Here is a 26,380-nt window from a genome sequence, read left to right as displayed (position 1 = left end):
GGACAGCCCGGACCATGCACTCGCCCCGCCCCCACGCTCTCCCTGTCGCTGAGCTTGCTTCTCCCGCGAGGCGCCTGGAAGCGGAAGCGTGGACGTGCTGTGGCTTGTACTTTGGCTCCTCCTGGCCTCTGGTGACCTTCCCGTGTCAGTTCCAGTCCCCGCCTAGCTGCCGTCGCGCTGACGTGGCTTCCGGAAGTGGGGCTGGCTCAAGGCCGCCATGTTTCAGCAGGTGAGGGGCTGTGGCGCGGGGTGAGGGTGGCGGTGGCGGCGGTGGGCTCGGCCTAGAGGATGGGCGGGGCGCGAGTCGGGCGTCTGGGGCCGTAGTGTCCGCGTCCCGTCTCGCTACCCGTGTCCGAGGAGTAGCGAGTGGGCGGAAGAGGTGGGGGTTGGAGGAACGCAGGCCGTTCGTTGCCCCGGGGCTGGGCTCCGTGAACCCTTCGGTGGCGGGATACCCAGGCTGTGCGGAGGGGGAACAGCTTCCGGGTGTGGAAAAGCGCATTGTAGACAAACGCAGAGCGCCCGGGGCCGGGCTGCAGAAACGCTGCCCTATGTGAAATTGCTCTGGTCTTTCTCAACCGTTCGTGGACAGCCGAGGGGGAACACCCTGATGCTTAGGGATGCGCTGCGATTCTGTCGAAATAGGACTCTTCTGTCGAAATAGGACCGCCAGACTCTTGTATTCGTTTCTGTTGCCAGACTAACATTGAATTGGTGGCGGTTAGTGGCTGACCACATCTGTGCCCTTAGTTACAGTCATCAGGTTTTCAACCAGAGATTGGTGAGAATAATTTAATCTTTAAAAAAATTTTTACTATTTATAGTGCACTTTCACTTAGATTGTCATATATCTATATCTATATATATCTATATGTCTATAGAGAGGTTTGTATGGCTCGGGCACTGTTTTAGGCCTTGGGATAGGGCTGTAAACAGTACAGTTTTCTTGCCCGAATTGCCGGGTACATTGTAGGGTACTGAGGGATGGGAGCTTGTCGAGGGGTTGGAGTGGGAAGATATAATAAGTTACGTAACTAAAGATATTTTCAGATAATGATAGCAAAGAAAAGGTGGTGTAATAGCAAGTATCTGAGAATAGGACAACCTTAGGATTTATGGTCAGGAAAGACCACTCAGGAGGTGACTTGAATGGACAAAAATCCAGCGATGATTAAATTAGGCTTTCTCAACCTGCACCCAGGCTGAAGGAGGCTGGAAACACACACACACAACGTACTGTTCCCACCTTAAGTTTGTGATCATGGACCTCAAGTGAGCCCTTCATACTGCCAGGCACTCATCACTACATTTCCATTGTTCCCCCACTCTCACCCTCCTGGGCCGCTAATAAAACCTCTCTCCTCAAACTGTTAACATTTCTCCCTTATCTTCAGTCAGCTTGTTTCACAGAAAATGGAAGCCATCAGAAGAAAATTTTAACACCACCTGCCATCCTCATCTTGGCTCATAATTCTCATATACTCTTCCTCTCTTTTATTATAATTGAACTGTCTGTGCTCTGTTCCTAGGCTGTGCCCTCTTCTTATGCACTGATTTCCATCTCATCTGGCTTGCTGGAAGGCATTGATCCAGCAATTCTCCTTTCTCTCAGCATCATTTTTATCCCTTTTTATAAGCTTGGTTACACAGCGTAGAAATGTGCTCTAATTGCTCCTATGTTAAAAACTCCACATGCCCTTTCAGCTATCATCCCATTCTTTGCTTGTTAAGAGACCTGTCTACACTTGTCTCTTCATTCTTCTATTCTCTCTTCTATCTATTCTAGTTAGGCTTTCTCCCTCCTTCCTCTGCCATATTGAAATGCTCTTATTGAGGTCATTGATGACTTGTTAGAAATAACAGTAGTCACTTTTTGGTTTTCATCTTACTTGTGAGCATTTGACATAGTTGATTGGATCCTCCTCCTGGAAACACTTTCCTTTTCTGGTTTCCAGGATACCACCCTTTCCTGGTTCACCTCCTACTCCATAGCACCCCCACTGTTTATTCCTTCCAAATCTTTTTGACCTCTAAATATTGGGGTGTCCAGAGTCTATCTTTGGCATTTTCATCCTTTTAGGTGCTAAGGACAAAAAGTTTGGAATCTTCTTTGACTCCTTTTCTCCTACCCCACATTCAACTCATCAGCAAATCCTGTCAGTTCTACCATAAAAATATTTGTTATCTGGCTGTTTTTCATCCCTTCCACTGCATTCACTTTAGACCAAACCATTACTATTTGGATTCCTTACTGAATTAGCCTGCTGACCAACTTTGTGCCTTTGTCTTTTCCCCCTTGCCCTCTTACTCTTTCTCTCCAGATTCTTAACACAGTAGCCAGAATTTTCCTTCTAACACGTTTCATTGCCTTCTCTGATTCTGACCCTTCTGTGTTCCTCTAATAAGGATCATTGCGATTACATTATTGGCACCACCTGGATAATCCAGGGTAATTTTCCCATCTCAAGATACTTAATAACTTCTGCAATTTTTTTTTTTTTTTGGCCAAGTAAATTTACATATTCATAAGATCTAGGGATTAGAGCCTGGACTTCTTTGGTGGAGTGAGAGGAGGCATTAGTATACTTACCGCAGTAAATAGAGGAGGATGGCCTGAGACAAGGGCTTAGAGGTGGACAGGGACCAGATCCTGATATGTGATGATAAGGAGTCTGTTTTTCAGCCAAAATGCTATGGATTTTATGTAGGGGAAGGCTATGATCTAATGTGAAAAGGTCACCTTGGTTGCTGGATGGAGATTGGACTATTGGGATCAAGGGCTGAAGGCCTCGGCTTTTCATTCCATAGCATCATACAGTAGAGATCTCAGTCTTGACTGCATATTATTATCATCTAGAGAGCTTTAAAAAATCCAGACACCCAGACCACACCCCAGACCAGTTACATCTGAACCTCAAGGCGGGACCCAGGTGTCAGGTTTTTTTCTTTTCTTTTTTTTTAAAGCATCTCAGGTAATTCTAGTCTGTAGCCAAGGCTGTGAGAACCACTGGTCTCAGATTGGAATTCGTTTTACCTTTCAAGCATTAATTCCTACTTCACTTCTCCCACCTTTCACTTACTCTGTAGGCTCCCTGGCCATTCCTTGTACATACTTTGCACATTCTCACTTCTGTGCCTTTGAAAATATACCTAGTCGAGGGACTAGAGTGAGCAGGAGGCCTCCTTGCTCTGTCAAGGCCCAGCTGATAAACTCTCCTTCAGGAAGCTTCTCCAGAGCCCTTTCTTTTCCTGTGTTCCCATTTGTACTGGCACTGATTTCAGTCTACCTTGTGTTATAGGTGATTGCCTCCTTTTGTATTCATGCATACCGTCAACAAATATTTTACTGCTTTGCCTGACACTGCTTGACACTAGGATTTATTATAGTGCAATGACAGACCATGCCTTATAGTAGCTTAGAGTTTGGATGGAGGTAGGAGTAGATGTACAGTAAGAATATCCTGAGATAAGAGCTGAAGGTGAGACTAGAGATAAAATTGGAGGCTGGTGAGGGGCTGGCACTAGTAAAGGTATGAAAAGCAAATTCATGTGGTTGAGGCAGAAGGTGAATTGCTGTGAGTTGAGGTGTAAACCACTCTTAGAAGCCTAAAGTCATGAAAGGAAGGAACACTACGGGAAGGAAAGTAGAAGGTAGAAGGAGAGATTCAGGATCAGGGTTTTAAAAAAATCTTTATGCAATAAAGAACACTTGAAGAAGTTTATATACTGATTAGAAACATCCAATAGAAAGCTTTGATAATATAAGAAAGTGTAAATAAAGGGAAAATTGATGAACAGGCCCCAGAGGAGACAGGAAAATAAGTGATTCCAAGTAGTTGGTTTTGCTTTGGATAAAAAGAAAGTTATGAGAAGGGGTCAGGGAAAGAAGTATGCAGTCACATGATTCTATAAAGGAGCCCCAAACATTGAATTTATCCCTGATAGCCTCAGCATTCTCTGTGACTTTGCAGCAGCATCTGTACCCTGGTGGTTTTCTCACGGCTCAGCAGCTTGGGTAGGGATGGATTATCACATGGGGGTGAAGGAACTGCACATGCCCTTTTCCTAGGGTGTGAATTCCAGTTGTCTGTGACCACATCTTGTCTCCCATTTTGACTAACATGCTGTCTTGTGTGTACTGAATTTCATTTTGCTTCATGAATGTTTAATTTTCCTATTAGGACAGTAATGATGACACTGAAGATGTTGCACTGTTTGACGCAGAAGAGGAAACAGCTAATAGACCAAAAAAATCCAAAATCAGGTATGAGGATACATTTTAAGAGTTGTGTTTGTGTCCAGTGCTGTTCTGGTCCAGCGGTTCTGATTCAAGGCACAGTAGTTGTGATGTACTTGTGAATATTGTATATTGCTAGTGTGATCTAAAGATCTGAGACAAAGATGACAATTCATATTTTCTTTGGGAATAACTGGTATATGGAATTTTACTCTTGAGTTTTCAAATCTGCAAATCCAGTTATGTGAACATTGGTGTGTTAATTCTGACTACAGTTTACCAAGAATGCACTGTTTCTTTAGTTTCTATAGATATATTGCATTTTGATTTACTTTGCATCTTTTGTATGAACTAACATGAAAATATCAAGCCAAAGATATTTCTATTCCAAATTTAGTTCTCTCTAAAAAATTCACTTAATGAAATCAAAATCTATAAACCTTAAAAGCATTATACTGAGAGACGCCAGTCACAAAAGACCACATATTGTACAATTTTATTAACCTTAAATCTCCAGAATAGGCAAATCTTTAGAGGCAGAAAGTACATTATTGGTTGCCTACGGCTAGAGAGGGGTGGAGTTAGGGTAAATGGGGATCGACTGCCAAGGGGTAAGGGTTTCCTTTGGGGGTAATGAAAAGTTCTAAAATTGATTGTACTATTCTGTGAATATAGCAAAAACTATTGAATTATATACTTTAAATAGGTGAATTGCATGGTATATGGATTAATCTCAATAAAGATGTTAAAAAAAACAACAACTCTGCCTGATAGTTGCTTTGTCTTAATGCCTGAAGTGATTTCTGAGGGCCTACAAATTCTTTTGTTATGATTTTTGGACATATAAGAATAGGATTTAATCCTAAGAGTATGGTTTCCTTATTCCTTCAAGCTTGGTAAAGTTTCTTATATATTTTGTGAAAGTTTATGTTCAACGAGTTGTTAAAATCATGTTTTCATAGTAGATTTGCTATGACAACAGGGCCTAGTCAAATAATGGGACTTAGGAAAAAAAAAGTAGCAGATTGCTGCCTCTTCAAATCACCTCTTTTATTTTGACCAAACTGCATGATTATGCTATAGCTGAAGCATCTTTCATCTACATCTGCAGTACCTGTGTAAAATGTAATTGTATTTCTTTGATTATGTTTTTGGTTTTCAGACACCCAGTGGCATCATTTTTCCATTTATTCTTTCGAGTCAGTGCAATTGTAGTCTATCTTCTCTGTGAATTGTTCAGCAGCAGCTTTATTGCCTGTATGGTGACAATTATCTTGTTGTTGTCATGTGACTTTTGGGCAGTCAAGGTAGGTTTAATTGTTTATATTTTGAAATCATATTAATATGTTGAGATTGAATGATGTAAGACAGTAAAAAAAAAAATGACACAGCATTTTGGATTGGCATTAATTTATCTTTTTGTTACCTTAGGCCTCATCTTAGAACGCCAGGTATATTAGATCACATGTAGGTTATTACACTACTCACTTGTCTGTGCCTTATGTCTGTGCCTACATCAGCTTTAAAATTAAATAAAATGTGACAAGCAGATACAGACCCTACATATACTTCTGATCCATACCACTGGTTTTGCTTCAGGGTTACCTTCAGCTGTGTTGTATATGATTTCTAGATAAGACCCCAGGATAGTTTGTCTGCAAATACCTAAGGAGTACCCACCATTTGCAAAGGCTCTTATGTGAGCTCTAGGGTAGTATTTCTCCAATAGGGCCAATTTTGTCTCTCGGGACATTTGTCAATGTCTGAAGACATTTTTGGTTATCATGACTAGAGTGGGGAAGTATGCTATTGGCATCTAGTGAGTAGTGGCCAGGGATGCTGGTAAACATCTTATGATGCACAGATAGGACAGTCCCCCACAACAAAGAATTATCTAGTCTCAAATGTCAGTAGTGCTGAGGTTGAGAAACCCTGTTGTAGGGGATAGAAAGGAGTGAAAGAAATGCTTTCAAACTTAAAGGCAATGATGAGTAGAAAGGTGGATGGATATAGATAGGTACATAGATGGACATGTGATAAAGTAATTATATTAAAATAGTATTAATATAGACTCTAGGTGGTAGATATATAGGTGTTCACTGTAAAACTTTACTTCTGTGTGTTTAGGAATTTTCATAGTAAAATGGTGGGGAATATATCAGAGGCCAAAAAATAGCAAAAGCTAATTTCGGAATTTCAGAGACATGTATGTTGATTCAAAGACCAGAAAGATGTTACAAATCTATTCACACCATCAACTCAGCCATTTTTAGATTTTTTGATTCTTACAGATATCAGAAGTGGTTGGCTTGGTGGTGGCCATTTTATATAGGCCACAAAATGCTGAAAATGAAGATTACAAAGGTCTGTTTTCTTTAGGCTTCTCTTTTGTACAGTCTTGGCTTATTTTTCCCTGAAATTCTTCTGTTGCTTTATGCTTTTAAGTGTTTACCATATCTTGGTCACAGTTTTGTTTTGAGGAATGCTTTCTTTTTGTTGTTCATATAATTTCTGTTTAGCCAGATAGAATACAGCTTTCGATTAGTTCTTGGTAATTTCCAAACTCTTATAATTAAATAATTAAATCCTTCTGGATTTAGCGTTTTAAAAAATGTGGCCAAAAAGTATATTTTCTGATAAGCTGTTTTTTTTTTTTACAATGATGGCTTAAAAACTGTCATCCTTTTATCTTGATTAAATTCCTTATAGATATTGAAACAATTGAGATATGAAGCAAAATTAAAAAGTCAAGTTGGGGAAATTATTAAATAAACTTGGGAAAAGGCATAGGCAGGGTTCTGAACCTAGTTAGAACAGAGATGTGTCATAATTTTTATAATTCTTAATGCAGTTATCAAGAGAAGAGATCATTATTAAAAAATAAAAAAGATAAATTATTTTAAAAAATTAAAAAAATTTAAAAAATAACCTCCGTATGGGGCTTTTGTTCTATTCCTTCCCCTGACAGGTAGAGTCAAAAGGTTAAATAATAGTTTTAAAAATTTAATGGTAATTATTAGTAAAATTTAAAATAAGTTGTTTGTCTTCCACATTGGAGAAGATAGGAGCAACTAAAACAGTTCATACAGCAAGAGAAGGAAATGAAACATGTCAAGGAAGCTTAAATTTCACAAGGCATAGAACAAGGTGATGGAAGTAGTAGCAAATTATAACAGTAAATGTAATTTGATTAAACTCTTTTATAAGATAAGAAGTCTAAGATTGGGTCAAAAATCAAAAGTCCAACCAAAAAGTTCTAACTAAAATTGCGACATTAGAAAAAGTAAAAAAAGGCAAAGATAACATCAGACCAATTCAAACAGAAAGAAACTTGGCACTATAATATCGTTAGACAAAATAGAAATGAGGGTAAGACAGCAGTCAGTGGAACAAAAAAGATCATTTTATGAATCACAGTGAGGCTCATTCACAGAATGACATTACACAAAACTATGAATAGTGAAAAACTAGAGACACTAGAAGATGGAGGGAACATTATCGTGATAGGAGTTTAACACTGTCCTTGGCAGATCAAAGCAACAAGAAATAAATAAAGTCTAAAGGATCTGAATGAAATAACAAGATCACTGTAATTGCAGTATTTGGAACTTTGTATGTAAAGAGATAATTTATTACCTTCTTGTTCAGTTCCTGTTCAGCATTTACAAAATGTTCAGCATCACTAACAAAAGTTGATTAAATATCACTACTAAGAAAATTCAAATAAATTGCTCAAAGCAGCTACGGTTTCTAGTCCAGTGCAACAAAACTAGAAATTATAAAAAATGATTGTCAAAACTGGAATTACAAAAGCCAGCCTGCCAAATATTTTGGCTTAAAAAGGAAACAAAAACTGTAGATAATAGATTATACACACCTAATGACAGTGATCTTCTACACTCAAACTTTTAGATTGTGTCTATAGCTGAGGAAAAACAATAGACTAAAGGCTTTTATTATTAGAGGTCCAGAAGTTTCCAAAACAACAATAAGCTTGAGAGAATTTAGGAAAATACACTAATATTGACAAAAGCTGAAAGTAAGGAATTGGAAAGTGGAAAAATAGAAGAGTTTCAAATATTCTAAGAGATGTTATTTGAAAATGCCAATAAACTAGACCTCTGGCTGATCTTGGTCTTTGCCAGCTCTTCTTCTTTATTTAGCATTTCTTTAAATGTTAGCATTTCTACAAAATGAATTTTGTTTTTTAAGGCTTCCTTTTATTCTTCTGTATTCCTTTCCTAAGCAGTATCATCTGTGCTTCTGATTTCAGTTGCTTATCTCTAAGCCTGGTGGACTCCCAGATCTCTTATTCATCTGTCTTGACATTTTTACTTTGCTATCTTGAAGGCACCTCAAATTCAGCATATATAAAATACTTCTTGTCATCTTCCAGTTCCCAAGTGCTGCTCTTCCATCAGTGTTCCTTTTTGCAGGGCCTGGAATCACTATTTTTTTACTTGAGCAAACCAGAAATATATGAGTTGCTTTCTTCCTATCCCACATCCAGTTAATCACCAAGTCCCATAAATCCATAGATTTTACATTCTCCTTGAGGGCTTCCATGCCTACTTTTCTACCTGGAGTGTTATCATTCTCTTATTACTTTAACACAGGGATTCCTTTTTGGGCCATGGACTCCTTTTCATAGTCTCTTCAAACTATGACTAATGTTTTTAAAAACATAAAAGCAAATACATAAAATTACAGGAGAAATCACTTACACTGAAATATAACGAAAACATTAAAAAGGCAAATTTCTGATTTAGTGATATCTACTTTATTAATGTATTAAATAGCAAAATCTAGCAGCAGGTCTAATTACTTCGACAGCATCAATGAGCATAAACAATATTTTATGATAACAAGTATAATATAATATGAAAAATCTGCTTTTTATTGTGACAAAATCACAGGTATTCTTAATTCTACTGTGGTTGATTGTATACATCCATAATTTAACGATAAGCTAAATTTTAGCCATAAGTTAGTGAAAATAAAGATAAATATTTTTTTTCCCATCTGAGTTCACAGTACCCCTGAATTTATTAGTGGACACCACTAATTAAAAATCTCCTGCATTATTGATTCCTACCTATTCTTTAAATTTCATTCTAAATGTTGATTCCTCAGGAAGACATTTTCTCATTCCTGACTAGATCATATTTCCTTGTTAGATTCTTAAGGCAGCCCATACTTCTCCCTCACAGTACTTATCATGGTTGGTAGTGGTACATATGCACATTGATTGACTGCCTCTCTTACACACAACACATTAAGCTCCATGAGGTTAGGGAATGTTTCTGCTATCCCCATTTTATTACCAGCACATAGTAAGTGCTCAGCAAATATTTGTTGAGTAAGTAAACATTAGGAAAGCTACCAGTGTAATTTGTTAACTTTATTTAGTAAGAGGAAAAGAGCTTGGGACATTTGAGGTACTGAGTGAAGGCCAGTACCTATAACCACTGTCTTAGTCAGTTTGGGCAGCTGTAAAAACACCATAGACTGGTGGCTTATAAACTATAGGAATTTATTTTCCAGTTTTTGGAGACTAGAAATCTAGATCAGGGTACCGGCGTGGTTGTCTTCTGGTGAGGACCCTCTTCCAGGTTCCAGACTGCTGACTTCTCGTATCCTCACATGGTGGAAAGCAGAGAAAAGTCGAAAACTCTCTCTTCACTCTTAAAAGGGCACTAATCCCATTTGTGAGAGTTCCACCCTAATGACCTCATCTAATCCTAATCACCTCCCAAAGACCCCATCTCCTGATATCACATGGTGGGGGTTAGAGTTTCAACATTTGAATTCTGGGGGACACAAACATTCAGTCCATAACAACCATTTTTAGAGATATACAGTTTTAAAATAAATATAGCTGTAATCAAGATAGATTAGAACAGGTCACAGTAGCTAAACAGCAAGGGGTTTAGGAGCACATTAGGGAACTGGAGAAAAGACAAGAGTTCAATAGGGAAAAGAGAACGGTAATGTTTATGGATATGCTTACTCTGTCACCTCCACCTCTGCTGGTCCTGCCATTGCCATTTGTTTAATCTTTTGTCCAGGCTTGGTATGTAATGGTCTTTAACTGAATATTATGGAGATAAAGCTGATGTTATTTTGTTTGTGAAATGGTACAGTAAGATATGACCTATGGTAGATCTTTAAATAATGTTTTTAAAATGTGTGTTTATATGTTAATCTTTGCCAGAATGTCACAGGCAGACTAATGGTTGGCCTACGTTGGTGGAATCATATTGATGAAGATGGAAAAAGCCACTGGGTGTTTGAGTCCAGGAAGGTAAATTGCAACCCCCTCTTTTTTTTAAGTGTTATTCAGTAAATTATGTGTAGATTAGGTTTGAATATTTAAGGATGAACTATTCAAGATTAAAAGTACTACCCCAAAACACTTGGCATGTAAACCAGGTGGTCTTCTAAAACTTACTACATTTTTTGACTAGTTCAGACTGGAAACAGGCATGTACAGGAAAGAATACTCAGAGTAGACTTTGGATCAGAGCTTACACAGTGTGCTAAGCTGCCTATCAGAGGCTGCTGATAAAGGATCTCTTTCTGATGGCTTAATGTTGCCTGGCCTGATATAAGTGCTTCCAATAGCTTGTTCTGTCCTTGATGCCATGGTCCTCTTCTATTTGGGGGCTGGAAAAAAAAAAAAATAGAAGGATTGCAACTGGATAGAAAATGTGAATTCATCAAAGTAGTCTGTTTTTAAATTATGTCTTCAGGAGCCCTAGGGGACCCTGGTCTCTTTGTGGTTAGCTGTTCATCAATAGTGAACATTCAGTTTCCTTGTGGAAATCAGTTTGGGAGGCAGAGAACAAAATTCCTGGACAGTGCCAATGAAATTGGCTTCTGCTTGGAAGGGCCTTAACAGGTACTCAGAAAGCAGCATTTATATTATAAAATCTACCTTGGAAACAACTTACCACCTTTTTAAATTCCTGGGTTTTGCTAAGACATTGTGATCATTGTCCAGAATCGCTTAATTCCGTTTTCTTTTTCCCCTCTGGATCCTGACTTGACCTTTTTGGATGATGCTCACTCAGGAAGGTATCATTCAAAGCTTCCTTGTGAATAAACAGTGTCTAAGTGCAAGAAGAATTGAATAGAATCCCAATCAGAGACAACCCTTAAACTGCCTACTCTGCCCTGAAAATGCAGAATTCTTGATTTAAAACAAAATATATTAAAACCAGTTCCTAAATTTACAGTAGTGGTAGTGGTAGATCTACTGTTATTTGGCGGGGGGTGGAGGGGGTGGTGGTGGCAGCAGGTATTCTAACGTAGGACTTGGGTGGTCTGTATTTATTTGAATTTGAGGGTAAGGTGTTTTTTAAAGATGTTAAACTTTTTACTGATAGGTATCACAAAATGTTGGTTATTAAATTCATGATTTTTTGTAGGTGTCCCCTGAAGAGAATAAAACTATTTCAGAGGCTGAATCAAGAATCTTTTGGTTAGGACTTATTGCCTGTCCAGTGCTGTGGGTGATATTTGCCTTCAGTGCTCTCTTCTCCTTCAGAATGAAGTGGTTGGTGAGTATCAGTGTGGAACTATTGAATAATCAATCCATTAAGATGTCTGATGGATGATCATCATAATAAGCAGCTATCTTTGTTAACATCAGGGATTTATCTTGAATAGGCAGCTTCATCATGTATTTCCTAAATTCAGATTCCCAACTCTGCTTTTTAAGTACTGGCAAGCAGAGTCCCATTAAAGACCCCACCCATTTTATCAGTTCTCCAGATGCGTAGCAGATTTCTATTTAGCCCACCTACAGAGGTTACCATATATACCACATTATTATCTTGTTGTGTAGGGATGTTCAATAAACTCCAGACAAACACGTTTAGTTTAATTTGTAACTAACAGAGTGATCTTTTTGAAAATATTGTTTGGTGACCTGTTCTGGCCATCTATTGTTTATATAGTAAATCTTCCCGAAACTTAGTGGCTTAAAACATCAGTAGTCATTTTATGATCTCATAGTTTCTCTGGTTTAGGAGCTTGGAAAGGGCTTGTCTGGATGTCTGGCTTTGGATCTTATATTGTTGCAGTCACTGCCACTGTGGCTGGAGTGGCTGGCTGGGGGCTGGTTGGGCATTTCCTCTTTAAGAGGTCTTGTGGCCTCCCACACGGTCACAACGCATGGCTAGTTTGGGCTTCTTCATTGCCTGGTGGCTTCATGGCATTTAGACTGCTTACCTGGATAGTCACAGCTCTAATTAAGAGTGTTTCAGCTCACAACCTGAATTGCTTTTTACAACTGTATTAATTTGCTTGGGCTACCATAACAAAGTACCATAGACTGGGTGACTTAGACAACAGAAATTTATTTTCTCAAAGTTCTGGAGCCTGGAAGTATCAGATCAAGGTTGTTGGCAGGACTGGTTTCCTCTGAGGCTTCTCTCCTTGGCTTGTAGATGACCGTCTTCTCCCTGTGTTTTCATATGGTCTTCTGACTGTATGTCTGTGTCCTAATTTCCTCTACTTATAAGGGCATTAGTTGTATTGGATTAGGGCCCACGCTAGTGACTGTGTTTTATTTTAATTACCTCTTTAAAGACACTAGGGTTAGGACTTTAACATACAAACTTTTGGAGGACAGAATTCAGCCCATTATAACAGCCTAGCCTCAGAAGTCACTGTATTACTTTGCCACCTATCCATATTCAAGGGATGGGAATTAGGCCCTGTACTAGCAGTCCTCAGCCTTTATGGCACCAGTCGACCTGTGCTCCTATGAGAATCTAATGCCTGATGATCGGAGGTGGAGCTGACGTTGTGATGCTAGCGCTGGGGAGCTGCTGCAAGTACACATGAAGCTTTGCTCGCTTACCCGCCACTCACCTCCTACTGTGCAGCCTGGCTTCTAACAGGCATGGACCAGTACTGGCTCCGGGGTTGGGGATCCCTGCTTTACACCTTGATTAGGGGGTGGAAAGAAGTGTAAGAAGGTTTTAGAAGAGCATGTAGAACAGGAGATATTGTTGCTACCACCTTTGGAAAATACAATCAGTCACTTGACTCAAACTGTGAGTCTTATTCTTTTAATAGTTGAATTTGTCTTATTTAAGATATTCAGATATATTTTAGCCTAAATTATGCTTTTTTCCCTATTTTTAATATTTCCTTGTCTCTGTTAAATAGATTCTCTTTTTCTTTGTGTGTACACATGTATAAATATTTTCCTCTTATGATTTGGAAGGTTTATTGTCTATTTTTAGTTTTTCTAGTAGTTATCTTTATTACATGCTAGTATCATACCCTCTTTCATGAATTAGGGAATCCATTTAATATCTATCGATTTCCTCCTGTGAAAGATGTAAAGTTAACACTCATGCTTTTTCCCACCATTCCTCCCTGCTTTCATTTCTAATTTTTTGTTGGTATACAATTGACCCTAGATTAACTTTTGACTCTCCCCAAACTTTACTATGTAGTCTTATTTTAGTTATTTTAAATAATACACTTAAACCTGTTTATTGACTTACAGACCGTTTAGCAAGGAAATGAAATACTATTATTTCCTCTTTCGTTTCTTCCTTTTCTGTTACCTGAGTTTTGTTTGTTCCAGTATTATTTTGTCAAGATTTATAACAATTACCTTTTGAAATGATATTTCTTATTGGTTGTTCAGTCTTTGATCTACAGTATTTTAGAGTATATCGATTTAGTTTTTTTATTGTAGCTTTTTCTTTTACCTCCTGGTTGGCTAAATTTTGTTGTTGGGTGATTTTTTTCAAAAAACTTGTAGGTGTTATTTTTCTTTTCGGCTCTGCCATGTTTAAGTATATGAGCCTATTGACTATTTTTGAATGACAACTTGGCTAGGTTAATATTTTTGAGTCACAGCTTCTTTCTCTTAGCATTTAGAGGATTATTACTTTATCATTTTCTTACATGGAATTTTGCAGAGAAATCTGTGGCCAGGCTTACTTAACCTCCATGTAAATGAGTGAATCATTCTTCTCCCTGGACAAAGAATTTTTTTTTATTCTTGAAGTTTTAAAATATAACCAGAATGTCTTTGTGTTTATTTTTTTCTATATTGATTTTTCTGGCAACTGTATGCCCCTGCAATATGCAGACGCAGGTTTTGCTTTGAATCAGGAAAATTGTCTTCTGTGAAGTCTTTAAATTTATTTATGTTCTATATTTTGGCTTCTCTAGTTCTGAGATATCAGTTATCTGTTGGATCATTTTTATCTGTTCTCATCTACCGCTTTTAATTGCTTTGATCTCTCCTCATCTTTTTCCTTTTTATTTTTTCATTCAGCAGATATTTTTAAGAGTCTGCCATATGCCAGAGTTGTTTCAGCACTGGGGATAATGTTAGGGGCCAGATAAATAAGATAACTTCTCTGATAGCGCTTATGCTCTAATGGAACAGAGTGTAGACAGACAGTAGATAAGAGAGCAGGGGGGCGGCGTGGGATATTAATTAGAAAGATAGATACAAGGTGAGAGAGTGGAGAGGGCAAGGGAGAGAACAGTGGGTTACTTTAGGCTGGGTGGTCAGCAAACACCTCTCTGTATTTCCTTAACTCTGCCAGCTCCATTTTCATCTTCTGTTGTGTTATCCCACTTTCATTCTCTTTGAATTCTCATCTTTAGATTCTTCCATAGGGTGAAGTATTCCCAGAAATGCTTTTACTTTGGTGGATTATATTTCTTTCAGTGTAGATTCTTTACCTATCTTCTGCATACTGTATTCATTCCCTATTTTTGTTTTTTGGTATAGTTTTACATAGATGCCTTTCCCTTTTTCCCTAATTTTGCTCCTGCTTACAGTGGCAGCTGTGTATGGATCTTCTTTTCTATGCTGGTTTAGTGTGAGTAAGTTCCCCTTGCCTGCTTTCTCGTGTTGTCTGAGATATCTGGGCTCTGCTATGAGCTAGAATTTGAATGCTGTCTTTGGCAGCCTGAGGAGGAGAATGTAGCCAGGCCTCTGGCTGCCATGGCTGGCTTGCTGGGGTTTTTGCCATCTTCTGTAGTGGAGTTCTTGTCTCCTGGTTGGGTGTGTTCTCTATTCTGATTCTATTCTCCTGCTTTATACTGTGTCTGAGGATCTGGAGCCTTAGCATCCATCTGGGAGAGTCAGCCCAGTCTTTCTTTAGCAGTGTTTTCTCTTCTCTAAAACAGAGCAGGGAAGGTTTTTTGAAAGATGGTTTAGGCTCCTAAGACCACAGGGTGGGAAGGTGGCATCACTCAGGCACTCCATGAGTCTCTCCCCACCCTTAAGACCCTCTTAAGGTCTTTGGCTTGATGATTGGGTGTACTTCCTCTCCTCCTACCTCACCAGGGAGGCATCGCCATGGCAAGCTGCTGGAATTTTCCTACCTCTGTTGGATTTTTTTTGGTTGGGAGAGACTTCCGCTCTCATGTCTGTTTCTGCATTTTTTCTTAGGGCTATCTGTATCCTCTGCCTTGTGAGTTATAAGGAACGATGATTATTAGTGAAATTTCCCTTAGAGCTTCTTTGGAGAGTTAGGAGCTGTGTAGAGTGATACCAAGCTGGCTCTTTCTCTGATGACTAGCCCTTTTTTTTTTTTTTTTTAAATATATCTATTGGTGCCAGCTTGTTTGCCTTAAAAAAAAGTCTGTTTGCTCTTTTTACCTTAGGGGGAAGAAGATCTTGATAAATAGCTTCATTACACCATTGTAAACCAGAAGTCTGCTTGTTTTAACTTATACATTTGTTTGTTACCATTGAATAACATTGATGCCTCAGCAGTACCCATGCTGCTTAGTCTGTGAATGTAGGCGCCTCTGGCTCGTTGGTGCATACATATCAAAGAGTGTCCCAATTTGAGCAGCATGGGAAGTTGAAGGAAATTGATTTAAATAAAAACATAGTTTTATGTTTATTTAGGTAACTAGGAACCTTATATAATTCTAATGTGTTTATTTCTATGAAACATACGTTTAGAACAGAAAGTACAACTCCACTTTGTTTGCTAGGGATTTGAAACTATTCCTTAATTAAACATTTAAATCTTCTCACTTGCTTAAAATCAACTGTACAGCTTGTTAAGGAAAGTAAATCTGGATTGGAAAAAGATACTCTGTTTAGCTGACTTGTTTTTTACAGATATAAATGTTTCCCAGATAATCCTTTAAATAGCAGATGAGTTGATGAGTTTTTTTTTTTTTTTTTTTTTTAAGAACAGGTTAGCAAACTATGATGTATAGGCCAGATCCAGCCCAACACCTGTTTTTATCAATTTTTGTTGGAACATACTCTTGCCTATTTGTTGACATATTTGTTGCTGCTTTTGGGCTAGAATGGCAGAGTTGAGTATTTGCAAGAGAGACCATATGGCCCATACAGCCTAAAATGTTTATCTGGCCTTTTACAGAAAAACTTTGCCTACCCCTCTTCTAGAATATTTAATCATAGGATCCCCCTGTGTTGTCCTAATTAACTTTATTTCTATAACATTTAAAGAGTAGGCTTGTTTCTTATTCTCAATCCTTAATGATCTTAGCAGGGTCGCCTATAGGATTTCTGATGTAGCCACAAGGTAGAAACAACTCTGCCAAAGTACATTTCCTCCTAGTGCTCCGTCCTCCACCTCACTCCACCCCTGGTCACAGAAGACATACACCTGTTCATTGTTGCCTGGAGACACTATTTGTTTTCCCAGAAGCCACTTGATTCACCTCTGCATGCTCAGTTTATTGAACTCGATCTATTTCTTGATCATTGTTTTGTAATTCTTAAATAACATTAGAGCCTCTCGGGTCTCATTTACTTTTTTTATATCTTTACTGACAGACCAATGGAAAATATTAGAGAGAATGATCCCTCCATTTATCCTCAGGGGCTAGCATGGTGCCTGGCATATATCCTATGTGTTTAATAAGTATTTGTTAGGTGGGTGATGTAGTGCCTTGTGCAGAGTGTGTGTTAGGTCTATTCTGGCAAATGAAGGAGTTTTATTGGCACAACCCCCAATTTGCAAAGTCATTTTCCTTTTCTTTCCCGTGACAGTCTGCCTTATGTCATTTATGGCATAGAGAAAGGTCAGTTTTAGGCCAGTAATCACTGATTATTTTCCTCTTTCTCAGGCAGTAGTTACCATGGGTGTGGTGCTACAAGGTGCCAATCTCTATGGCTACATCAGGTGCAAAGTGGGCAGCAGAAAGAATTTAACCAACATGGCCACATCTTATCTTGGAAAGCAGTTTTTAAGACAGGTAAGTTTTCTTATTGTGAGGGTAGTTTTGATGTGGTCAGTGACTAATGCAATGATTTCTAACTCTTGTAGAGTTTAATTTTTATGAAATACTTAAAAGTTTTTTAAGGCACATATTTATTTAGACATGAGATGATGATAAAATTAATTACTTTTTAGAGGCTTTGAGGACATTTCAGAAATGTATTATCAGTGTCCTGAAACTATTTTAAAACCAGAGAGATAAACTATCGTTGACAATAATTTATTTTTAAAAATTAAAAAAAAAATTACATTTAGTTCAATTGCTTTCCATTAGTTCTGGTGGCTCTAACAATTTTGAAGAGATGTTGTGTGGTTTTTAGGATTTATAGTAAGAACAAGTAGAAATGAAATAAGACTTATATAATTAAAGATTGTTTTAAAATACTCATTTTTTTTAGAATGGATTTTACTACAGATCTCCAATATGAAGATTTAAATTAGGGTTTTTAATGGGATAAGTAATATTCATAGGCATAGAGTTATTGGTTAAATGTCTTGGGGAAATTGATTAATGTCTGTGTTTTCATGCAGTGGGTTGGGTAAGTAGTATTATACTGGACAGTGGATCTCAAACTTGAATGTGCATCAGAATCACCTAGAGGGCTAAAACACAGATTGCTGGGTCCCACTCCCAGAGTTCCTTATTCAGTTCATCTGAATTTACATGTCTTACATGTTCCTGGGGCTGCTGATTCTGTTGGTCCAACTATTGCATTTAGATAACTAAATCCCTGACAGATTGACTACTCAAGTATGTATAGTTAATAAGTGGTACAAAACTAGGGTTTAACCTAGCTCTCGTCTCATTGTTCTTTCCATATACTGTATAGTTTCTCTTGTATAAAAGATAAGTAGACAAAATGGATATTCTTGTAGGGACATGATTCTCCACCTGAGGGGTTTTTCACAGTTCCAATACACTTTTGTTGTGGTGCACCTTATGGTAGTTGTCAAGTGTGTGCTTAATAGGTTTTTCCTTAGGATTTTCAGAGTTTTTAAGTAGAGATAGACATTGCATATGGGCGAAATTGAATATTGAGCCTGACGTAATGTGGATAGGGTTAGTAGACTTATGTGGCACCTGGTGATGCTCTGCTAAAATGAGACTGGCTTGCTAGATATTTGGGTGGATCCATTGATTTACTTCTTCTGCCTGTTCATAATTTTTAATATAATTGGGCCATTGAATGTAAGTTAACATCATAGCTGGCTCTGTTTACAAATATGGAATGTTTTTCTAGTGTTCGAAGTCTGGTTTTTTAAAGGAGTTCTCACTCTTTTGCAGAATACTGGAGATGATCAGACTTCCTGAAGAGGGAGAGAAAGTCTATGTGTTCTGTTACATTGGGGAACAACTGAAGAGATTCTTGGCTCTGAACCTTTAGAACTCAGTACACATGTTGCAGAGAAGAATGTTGGGTTTGTTTTTCCATTTTTAAATTTACTTAAGAAAAAAAGGAATAGTAGTTTTCATATTATTTTTACTTTCTAGCATTTGGGGCTTGAAGGTATACTATAGCCAAAAACATTGTCAAAATTTGGTTGATGGTGTACATATGTGTATGCGCAGTCTTGTAACATCCATATACCCCAAATTAATGAAAGTGTTTGTGTTCATGTACACACGTAATGGAGACCTTTGCATTTTGATCCATGGAACAAAGAAGGATGTTCTCAAAACTCTGTGTTTACATATTATTCCTGTAGATTATTTCCAGAAGAAAGTTTTGCTTCCCTGGTAAGAGTGAGTACTTTGGCTTATGTATAAGTTAGAAATTGTTAATTTTACAACTTAATATATACTTCATGATAAAATTTCTTATCCTAGGCATTCACAAGTAGGTAAAAATCAAATTCGGGTCAGTGGATGAATTAGTTTCTAAAATTTTTGTTTATTTTTATTTGTAACAAGCCATGTATTTAAGGTTCAGTTAATATAAATGAATTTTGATAGTTTATGTTTAGAGGATACCTAGAGATTGCTGATGTTCTATTTATTTTTTTAGAAAGGGTAGCCAGATTTTGCTTTGGAACTTCCAGAAAGAGCTTCAGTGGTCCTTGGTCTAATGAAATATATCTTTTATCATAAAAAGAGTATTATTCTTATGTCACAATGAGAATAATCATTTAAATACTTGGCATAATAAATGCCTAAAAGACATTTATGAATCTATTTTTTTCTCTTGCTATAATGGGGATATTATAAATCATGCATTTGTATTAATAGTATTTCTTAAAAAGCGATATGGTCTACAAACTATTATAGACATCTGTTCATTCTGCTGTAGGTGTACCATAAGGTTTGTTGGAATCTTAATCAACAGATTATTTTGTGAATGTATTTATACATTGTTAAAATTTTTTAAAAATGTTTTGTTTACTTGATTGTCTTTATTGGAGGGATAGCTTTGAAGGTTCATAACTTTATATTTGTATAAAACTTTACTTACAAAGCATTTTGACATGTGTAGTCTCATTTGATCCTCACGACAAACCTGTTTTGTGTGACACCTGTTTACAGATGATGAAATGGAACTTCAGGTTATTGAGCAACTTGCCCAAAGAAACAGATTATAGGAAGACCCATCAGGATGTATTACTGTTTTTAAAAGAAATATTTGTCTCTAATGTCTTCCTTTATTAAGAATCATTAATTTATTAAGTCATTAATTTATTAAATGCTTGGTTGCCATTTTACTTATGCTTATCCGGTGAGGAAAACTGATGTTACATGAAGACATTATTTAATTTGAAAGATTTAACCTAAATCTTTAGAGTTGAGAGTCTAACAGGGAACACATTGGTTATAGGTTTTGATGTAACTGTGTTGTTATTTGAACCTGCAATCCTAAAAACCAAATATGAATTGAATTTTAGAATATGCATGTGACAGGATTTACCACTTATCTTCCAATATCCGTTTTTCTCTTCTATGTGTTTCCCACTTATTAGCTGGGACATGGAACAAAGACAGCTTTTCCCAGATTTTCTTGCTGCGGCTTAGTGGGATCATGTGACTGAGTTCTGGCCAATGAGTACACTTTCAGTATGCCTAAAAGGATGGACATACCCATCCTATCCCCCTTTTTCCTTCCTGCTAGCTAAAATATGGACATAGATGGGCTTGAACCAGCCATCTTGGAATGGGGTAGAAGCCTCATTTTGTGAATAGCAGAGAAATAAGGTAGAGATTACTGAGTCACCTCTGATGGGAATAGCAGCCCTGAACTGCCTATCTGAATTTTTAAGTGAGAAACTTCTATCTTGTTTAAGTGTTACTGTTTTGGCTTTTCTGTTTCTATAGCCTAACTGAATTCTTATCAATACAGTATATTTGTAATATCCCCCATAATTATTTCCATTAGTGTAGTATTTAAGATATAATAATTCAGTAATTCAGTAATACATATTCAGCTGTGCTAACTTTTGCCATAGTGCAGTGATTTTCATACTAGAGGAACTTTTTCTTCTACGTCTTCTGTCAAAACTTAATATCTATAATAAAGCAGAGCTGCTCTAGTGGAAACAGGATTGGAGGATCTGGAATCACCTTCTCAGCCCTAACTACCCATTTTCAAGGAGACTGCTGAGCCTCCTTGTAAACCACTGGTAGGAAAAGTGAAACCAGAATCTATCCTGGTTTTGAGGAATGCAGTCTCGTATTGTATGTTAAAAACACTTTTCAATTAAAAATAAAATCAAAATATCTAATTCTTGAGGGGAGCAGGAAGCACTCCTTAAACCTTTGTATTGTTCTAAAGAAGAAAGGAAGAAGCATATTTCCGTAAGTTATAATTTGGTGCCAAGAAAAAAATATATAATTTTCCCCCACTATGATTAATATAAAAAAATAAATAAATAAAGCACTCATAGTCAGCAAATCATGGTCAGAAATCCATTCTCAATTCTGCCTAGAAGCAAACATTTTCAACTGCTTAGTTTTTGTATTTTGGGGTATTTACTTTCATACGTCTAAATAATATGCTTAATTGTGCTTATAGTTGACTTATCAACTTTATACTTAGCTGTTGACTTCCTGCTATGAAAAATGAAGGTTTAACTCAACCCCTTCTCCCCACATATAGTTTGAACACTGTTTTTTGTCAAATGGGTTGTAATGTTAAAGACTTAACATAAACCTCCATTTTTAAATCAGTTATCTGTTGTGATTGTGAATTTTCTCTGTTAGTAATTTGTTCAACTAAGTACCAGAAAATCCTGCAAATAATAGTGGCTTAAACAAAAAAAGAGTTTGTGTGTTTTTCTACAAATGAAGTCTGAAATTAGGCAATTGCTGGTGTTGATGCAGATACTAAACAATTCCTTAGAAAGCTGGTTTTTGTCCCTATGTTCATTGCCTCAGGGTTACAAGATGACTGTCACGGCTGAAGATGACTCATTTATTTTTTAAATTAATTGGGGTGACTTTGGTTAATAAAATGTTATAGGTTTCAAGTGTACATTTTTATAATACATCACCTTTATTTTGCATTGTGTGTTCACTCAAAGTCAGATCTCCTTCCGTCACCATATATTTGACCCCGACCCCCTTTAGCCTTTTTTACCTCCCTCGTCCCCACTTTCCCTCTGGTAACTACTATCCTGTTACAATCTATTTTTAAGGAAGGAAGAAGAATGGAGGCTCTGGTTGCATCTGTTCCCTTGTATCAGAAAAGCAAAAGCATCTCAGAAATCACAGGAAACTTATGCTTCTGCTGCTATTTCATTAGCCGAAATGGTGTCACCCAGGGGTAAGGAAGTCTGAGAAAGCAGGTTATTAAGGTAGGCACATTGCTGTCTTGAATAAAAGAGATTTTGTTAGTAGGGAAAAAAGGACATCGGGTAGGCATCTAGCATACTTCTTGTGGGGGCTTTCTGTAGAGGACACCAGCTGCTGTGGTGGCTAATGCTCTTGGCATAATTTCTATAGTAAATAAAATAGCCTTTGATCTAGATAGCTTTTTAAAAGTCCACTTTTGATGCAAAGCCATTAGAATACAACTTGGTAAGATAGTTATGTGAGGGCATAGGCTGATATACTCTTACATTTGTATCCTTACTTTAATGTGATTTGGGGGTGGGATTTAGAATATTCAGAGTAGCGGTTCTCATGGAGATGGCACCAAGGGAGGGTGCTTTTGTAATTTGGAGAAGGCTCGGTTAACACAATAATTGATTATTTTAGTGGATGAAGCCTAGGGATGCCAGGCACTTGTAGAGCATAGGGCAGGACCAAAAATGGTCTTGCATCATGAATAGTTATGTACACGAAAATCCTGTTTATAATGAGAAAGGAAAAGCAACCCCTGACAGCCATTAGCTGGAAGCTGACCTGACCATAATAGCTAGGCTGTGGTGTTTTCCTGTTGGACATAAACAATTTTATGCAACAGCAACATCTGACAAGGCCACTCTGAACATGAGCGAGCAAGACAAAAATAAGGAAACTGTGTGATCATGATAGAACATAGAAACAAGAATACTGTGCAAACCACAAAATATGACCAAACATCCCCCTCCTGACTTACATGAGTGACCGCTGCTGCTTTACTATATACAGCTTTAGACCATTCTGATCTTCTTACCTTTTAGATTAAAATTAAAATATTCACTCATAGACTTGCTTTACTTTCTGAAAGCACCCAATCCAGAGTAAAATTATGGTTCATAGAACCCTTCTTGAAATCATCTCACAGGCCCAAATCCTATAATAAGCCCTTTGTAGCACCTTTATACTGAAATACTCCATGGTGTGTGATATCCCTTGTGCAAAAAGTGCTGATAAACTCAACTTGTTTAACCATGTGTCTGTTCCTCATGGTCTCTACCTGGTGAGCATTGACGATAATTATCTGAGCCTGGACTATTAGTCTCATTTTACATTTAAAAACTTCATTTTACACTTATTTTTGTTGTTGCAGATTTGCAATACTTATTGAAATATGCAACTGTCATGTGAAGGGAGGTTGTACTCTTTGTTCAGTAATTTACCAAGAGTATTTCACCATTTTGAAAGCTGTCCCTACTGGCAAAATTGCTCATGGCATTTGAGTTGAAAGTCAAAACTGCTGTAGTTGCATTAGTCTGCATTTGTAATGGCTACATTCCTGATAATTATATATGTACATATGCAAGCATCTGATTACTGTGTTTTCAGTAGTTGTGGCCATTTACGTTTATGTTGAATTACATATTTCCATAAGTTGTTTCCTTTTATTTTTCCTTTATATTATAGTTAGACATCATATCGATTTAAAAAATGCCTGAGATAAGTTGTATTGTCTATCCATCTATAATTTTTTTAGAATAATATAAAGTGTTTAAGAATATTTGTAATAAAAAGTGGCTGTGGGTCTGAAGGTGCCAGAAGTACTGGTCTGCAGTTATTGGTGGGCAGTCTGTCCCTTAGACCCTCGTCGCTCAAGTGGAGTTAGAAAGCTGGTAGATTTGAGTTTGTACTCTGGTGTTCTAATCTTTTGTGCTCTTACTGAGGGTGGTGGATTCCATAGACTTTGGAAACTAGTGCCGACATTCTGCTACGAAATTTGAGAAGCCAAACAATTTTCTCATTTGGACAGTATGTCATAGGTGGAATGTCTGATATTTTAAGTGAATTCAGTATATGCTGCTTGCATTAATTTAAGAGAAACCCTTTGTATCTTACTTTCTACTTAAAGAAATCCTGGAGAAACATTTCAAGAATGGTAGAGTAAGGATCTCCAAAGATCTGATCCTCCATAAAAGCAATGAGAACACTGGCAGAAATTGTCAGAGTCAACTTTTTCAAACTAGAAATTAACCAAAGGATTGCAACAATCTGAGGAATATGTATTTGAGGAAAATGGTTGAATCTCTGTAAGAACAATAAGCTTTGTGGTGTTTTAACTTGTCCTGATCCCATCCCCATCTCCCCAGCTCTGTGGAAGCCTTGAAAACTGGGAGCATTAAACCACAGTACCTGTGAAAACCAGCAGCCTAGCAGCTACTGGAATAGTTTGGAATTCCCCCAGATATATTTGGAGTTACACAAGAAGCCCCATACTCAGAGAGTAGACAGTATTTGATTTTTCTGGCAGCTCCCTAGAAAAGTCCCAATCATAGGGCTTATCTTTATTAAACCTGACTCAGTGAAAAAAAGCACTATCCTCAGGTTGTTTGTTGGAAACAATCAGTGTCAATTGTTTAAATAGCCCAGCTCTCTGAGATGGTGATACTGGTTGGGGTAAACAAGATATTGGTCAAAAAACTTTAAAGAAAATATGGGAAGTGTGATATCCATAGGAGGCTTTAAAAGCCCCAACATATTCCTGGGAATGTAGAAAGCCACATGCATGTGTGGGGATGCTTGCCCAGGAAAAGACCTGAAAAGGCCCTAATCTCTCAGCTCTGGATGATCTTGAGGTTCTACATAAACAGGAAATAAAGCTTAGGTAGAGTCGTAAACTGCTGGTCTTGAAGATGTGCCCCAATCACATGAGCCCTTCAGCAAAGGGTGGCAGACATACGGTTTCAGGCACTTAAGGAAATCCCTATATAATTATTAGCTGAAGTCTGAGCTAATTGAGTAGAGATTTAAGTGACTACACATGACAAAGGATAGCCTTTACAAAATTAGTACAGGAAAGTCACTAAAATATATATGTACAATATATTTGCAGCAACAACAAACCTTAAAGGGAGAGGGCAACAAACCTGTTTGCCAGAGTTGCCACCTTGTATTTTTAAATCGTCCAGTTTTCAACAAAAAATTAGACAATGAAAGAAACAAAGTACGACTCATGAAGAGGGAAAAAAAGTCAACAGAAATGATCCTTGATGAAGCCTCAGTCATTTAGAAATTTAGCCTTTAAAGTCAACTCTTAAATATATTCAAAGAGCCTAAGGAAACCATGGACAAAGAACTAAAAGAAATTAGGAAAATGATTTATGAACAAAATGAGTAAAGAGATAAAAATTACAGAAAGGAGCCAAATAGAAATTTTGGAACACAATAATTGACATGAAAACATTACTAGAGGAGTTCCACAGATTTGAGCAGTCAAATGAGAGTCAGAAAACTTGAAAATAGGAAAATTTGTAATTATCCAGTTTGGGGAGCAGAAAGATAAAAGAATAAAGAAGAATGAACAGAGCCTATGGGACCTGTGAGACACCACCAAGCGTGCCAACATATACACATTAAGGGGGTCCCAGAAGGAGAAGGGAGGAAAGATCAGAATATTTGAAGAATTAATGGCTAGAAACCTCTCAAATTTGATAAAAGACTTGAAGAAAGAACAATTTACACACCCAAGAAACAATAAATTCTAACTAGGATAAACTCAAAGAGATCCACATCTAAACATATAGTCAAACTGTCAAAAGCCAATGACAGAATGCTGAAAGCAATAAGAGAATATAACCCATCACATACGAAGGATACTCAATAAGATTAAAAGCTTGCTTTTCATCAGGAACCATGTAGTCAGAAATCTGTAAGATGATTTATTATATATAGACTTTAAGACAAACTGTTAAAAGGGATAAGGATATTACATATTGATTAAATGGTCAATCCATCAGGAAGACATAACAATTATAAACATATTTTTACTTGACAAAAGAGCCCCAAAGTACATGAAACAAAAGCTGAGAGAATTGAAGGGAGAAATAGACCATCAATTATTACTAAATGATTCACTATTATTTTTTAGTGATTAAGTGAGATAATTATGTAAAATATTCAGCATAATCCTAGGCACATGGTAATTAGAAAGAAAAACTTATTTAGAAAAACTTAGTTGCTCTTCTAGTGAAGGGTAATGTGGTCAGGAAATCTAACAATAATAGTTGGAGACTTCGATATCTCACTTTTAATAATGGGTAGCCAAACTAGGCAGAACAACAAGGA

General features: G+C 37.3%; 1 protein-coding gene across 3 annotated transcripts; it reads left to right on the top strand.

The window, feature by feature from the left end:
* Window positions 1-71: 71 nt before the first annotated feature.
* LOC102891444 (Golgi apparatus membrane protein TVP23 homolog B) lies at window positions 72-21,942 on the top strand. Of its 3 annotated transcripts, none has more exons than XM_006908401.3 (7): window positions 72-229; window positions 4,179-4,261; window positions 5,397-5,541; window positions 10,449-10,538; window positions 11,665-11,796; window positions 17,339-17,467; window positions 18,776-21,942. In XM_006908401.3, exons 1-7 carry the CDS (start codon window positions 218-220, stop codon window positions 18,800-18,802), a joined length of 618 nt encoding a protein of 205 aa, XP_006908463.1. In that variant the 5' UTR covers window positions 72-217; the 3' UTR covers window positions 18,803-21,942. The 3 variants fall into 3 exon arrangements, with proteins under 3 accessions (XP_006908463.1, XP_024900122.1, XP_024900121.1); XM_025044353.1 differs by lacking the exon at window positions 72-229 and adding an exon at window positions 494-778; XM_025044354.1 differs by lacking the exons at window positions 72-229; window positions 5,397-5,541 and adding an exon at window positions 490-778.
* Window positions 21,943-26,380: the final 4,438 nt, after the last annotated feature.

Source organism: Pteropus alecto, unplaced genomic scaffold (genome assembly GCF_000325575.1).
Source record: "Pteropus alecto unplaced genomic scaffold, ASM32557v1 scaffold52, whole genome shotgun sequence".
Classification (NCBI taxonomy): domain Eukaryota; kingdom Metazoa; phylum Chordata; class Mammalia; order Chiroptera; family Pteropodidae; genus Pteropus; species Pteropus alecto.
Note: the sequence above shows the minus strand (reverse complement) of the source record. Positions and strands in the feature narration are given on the sequence as shown.

Excerpts from the sequence above, each read along its gene's own strand:
- LOC102891444 (XM_006908401.3), top strand. Across the intron at positions 4,262-5,396 it reads CCAAAAAAATCCAAAATCAG|ACACCCAGTGGCATCATTTT; the intron begins GTATGAGGATAC and ends TTTGGTTTTCAG. Across the intron at positions 10,539-11,664 it reads GGGTGTTTGAGTCCAGGAAG|GTGTCCCCTGAAGAGAATAA; the intron begins GTAAATTGCAAC and ends GATTTTTTGTAG.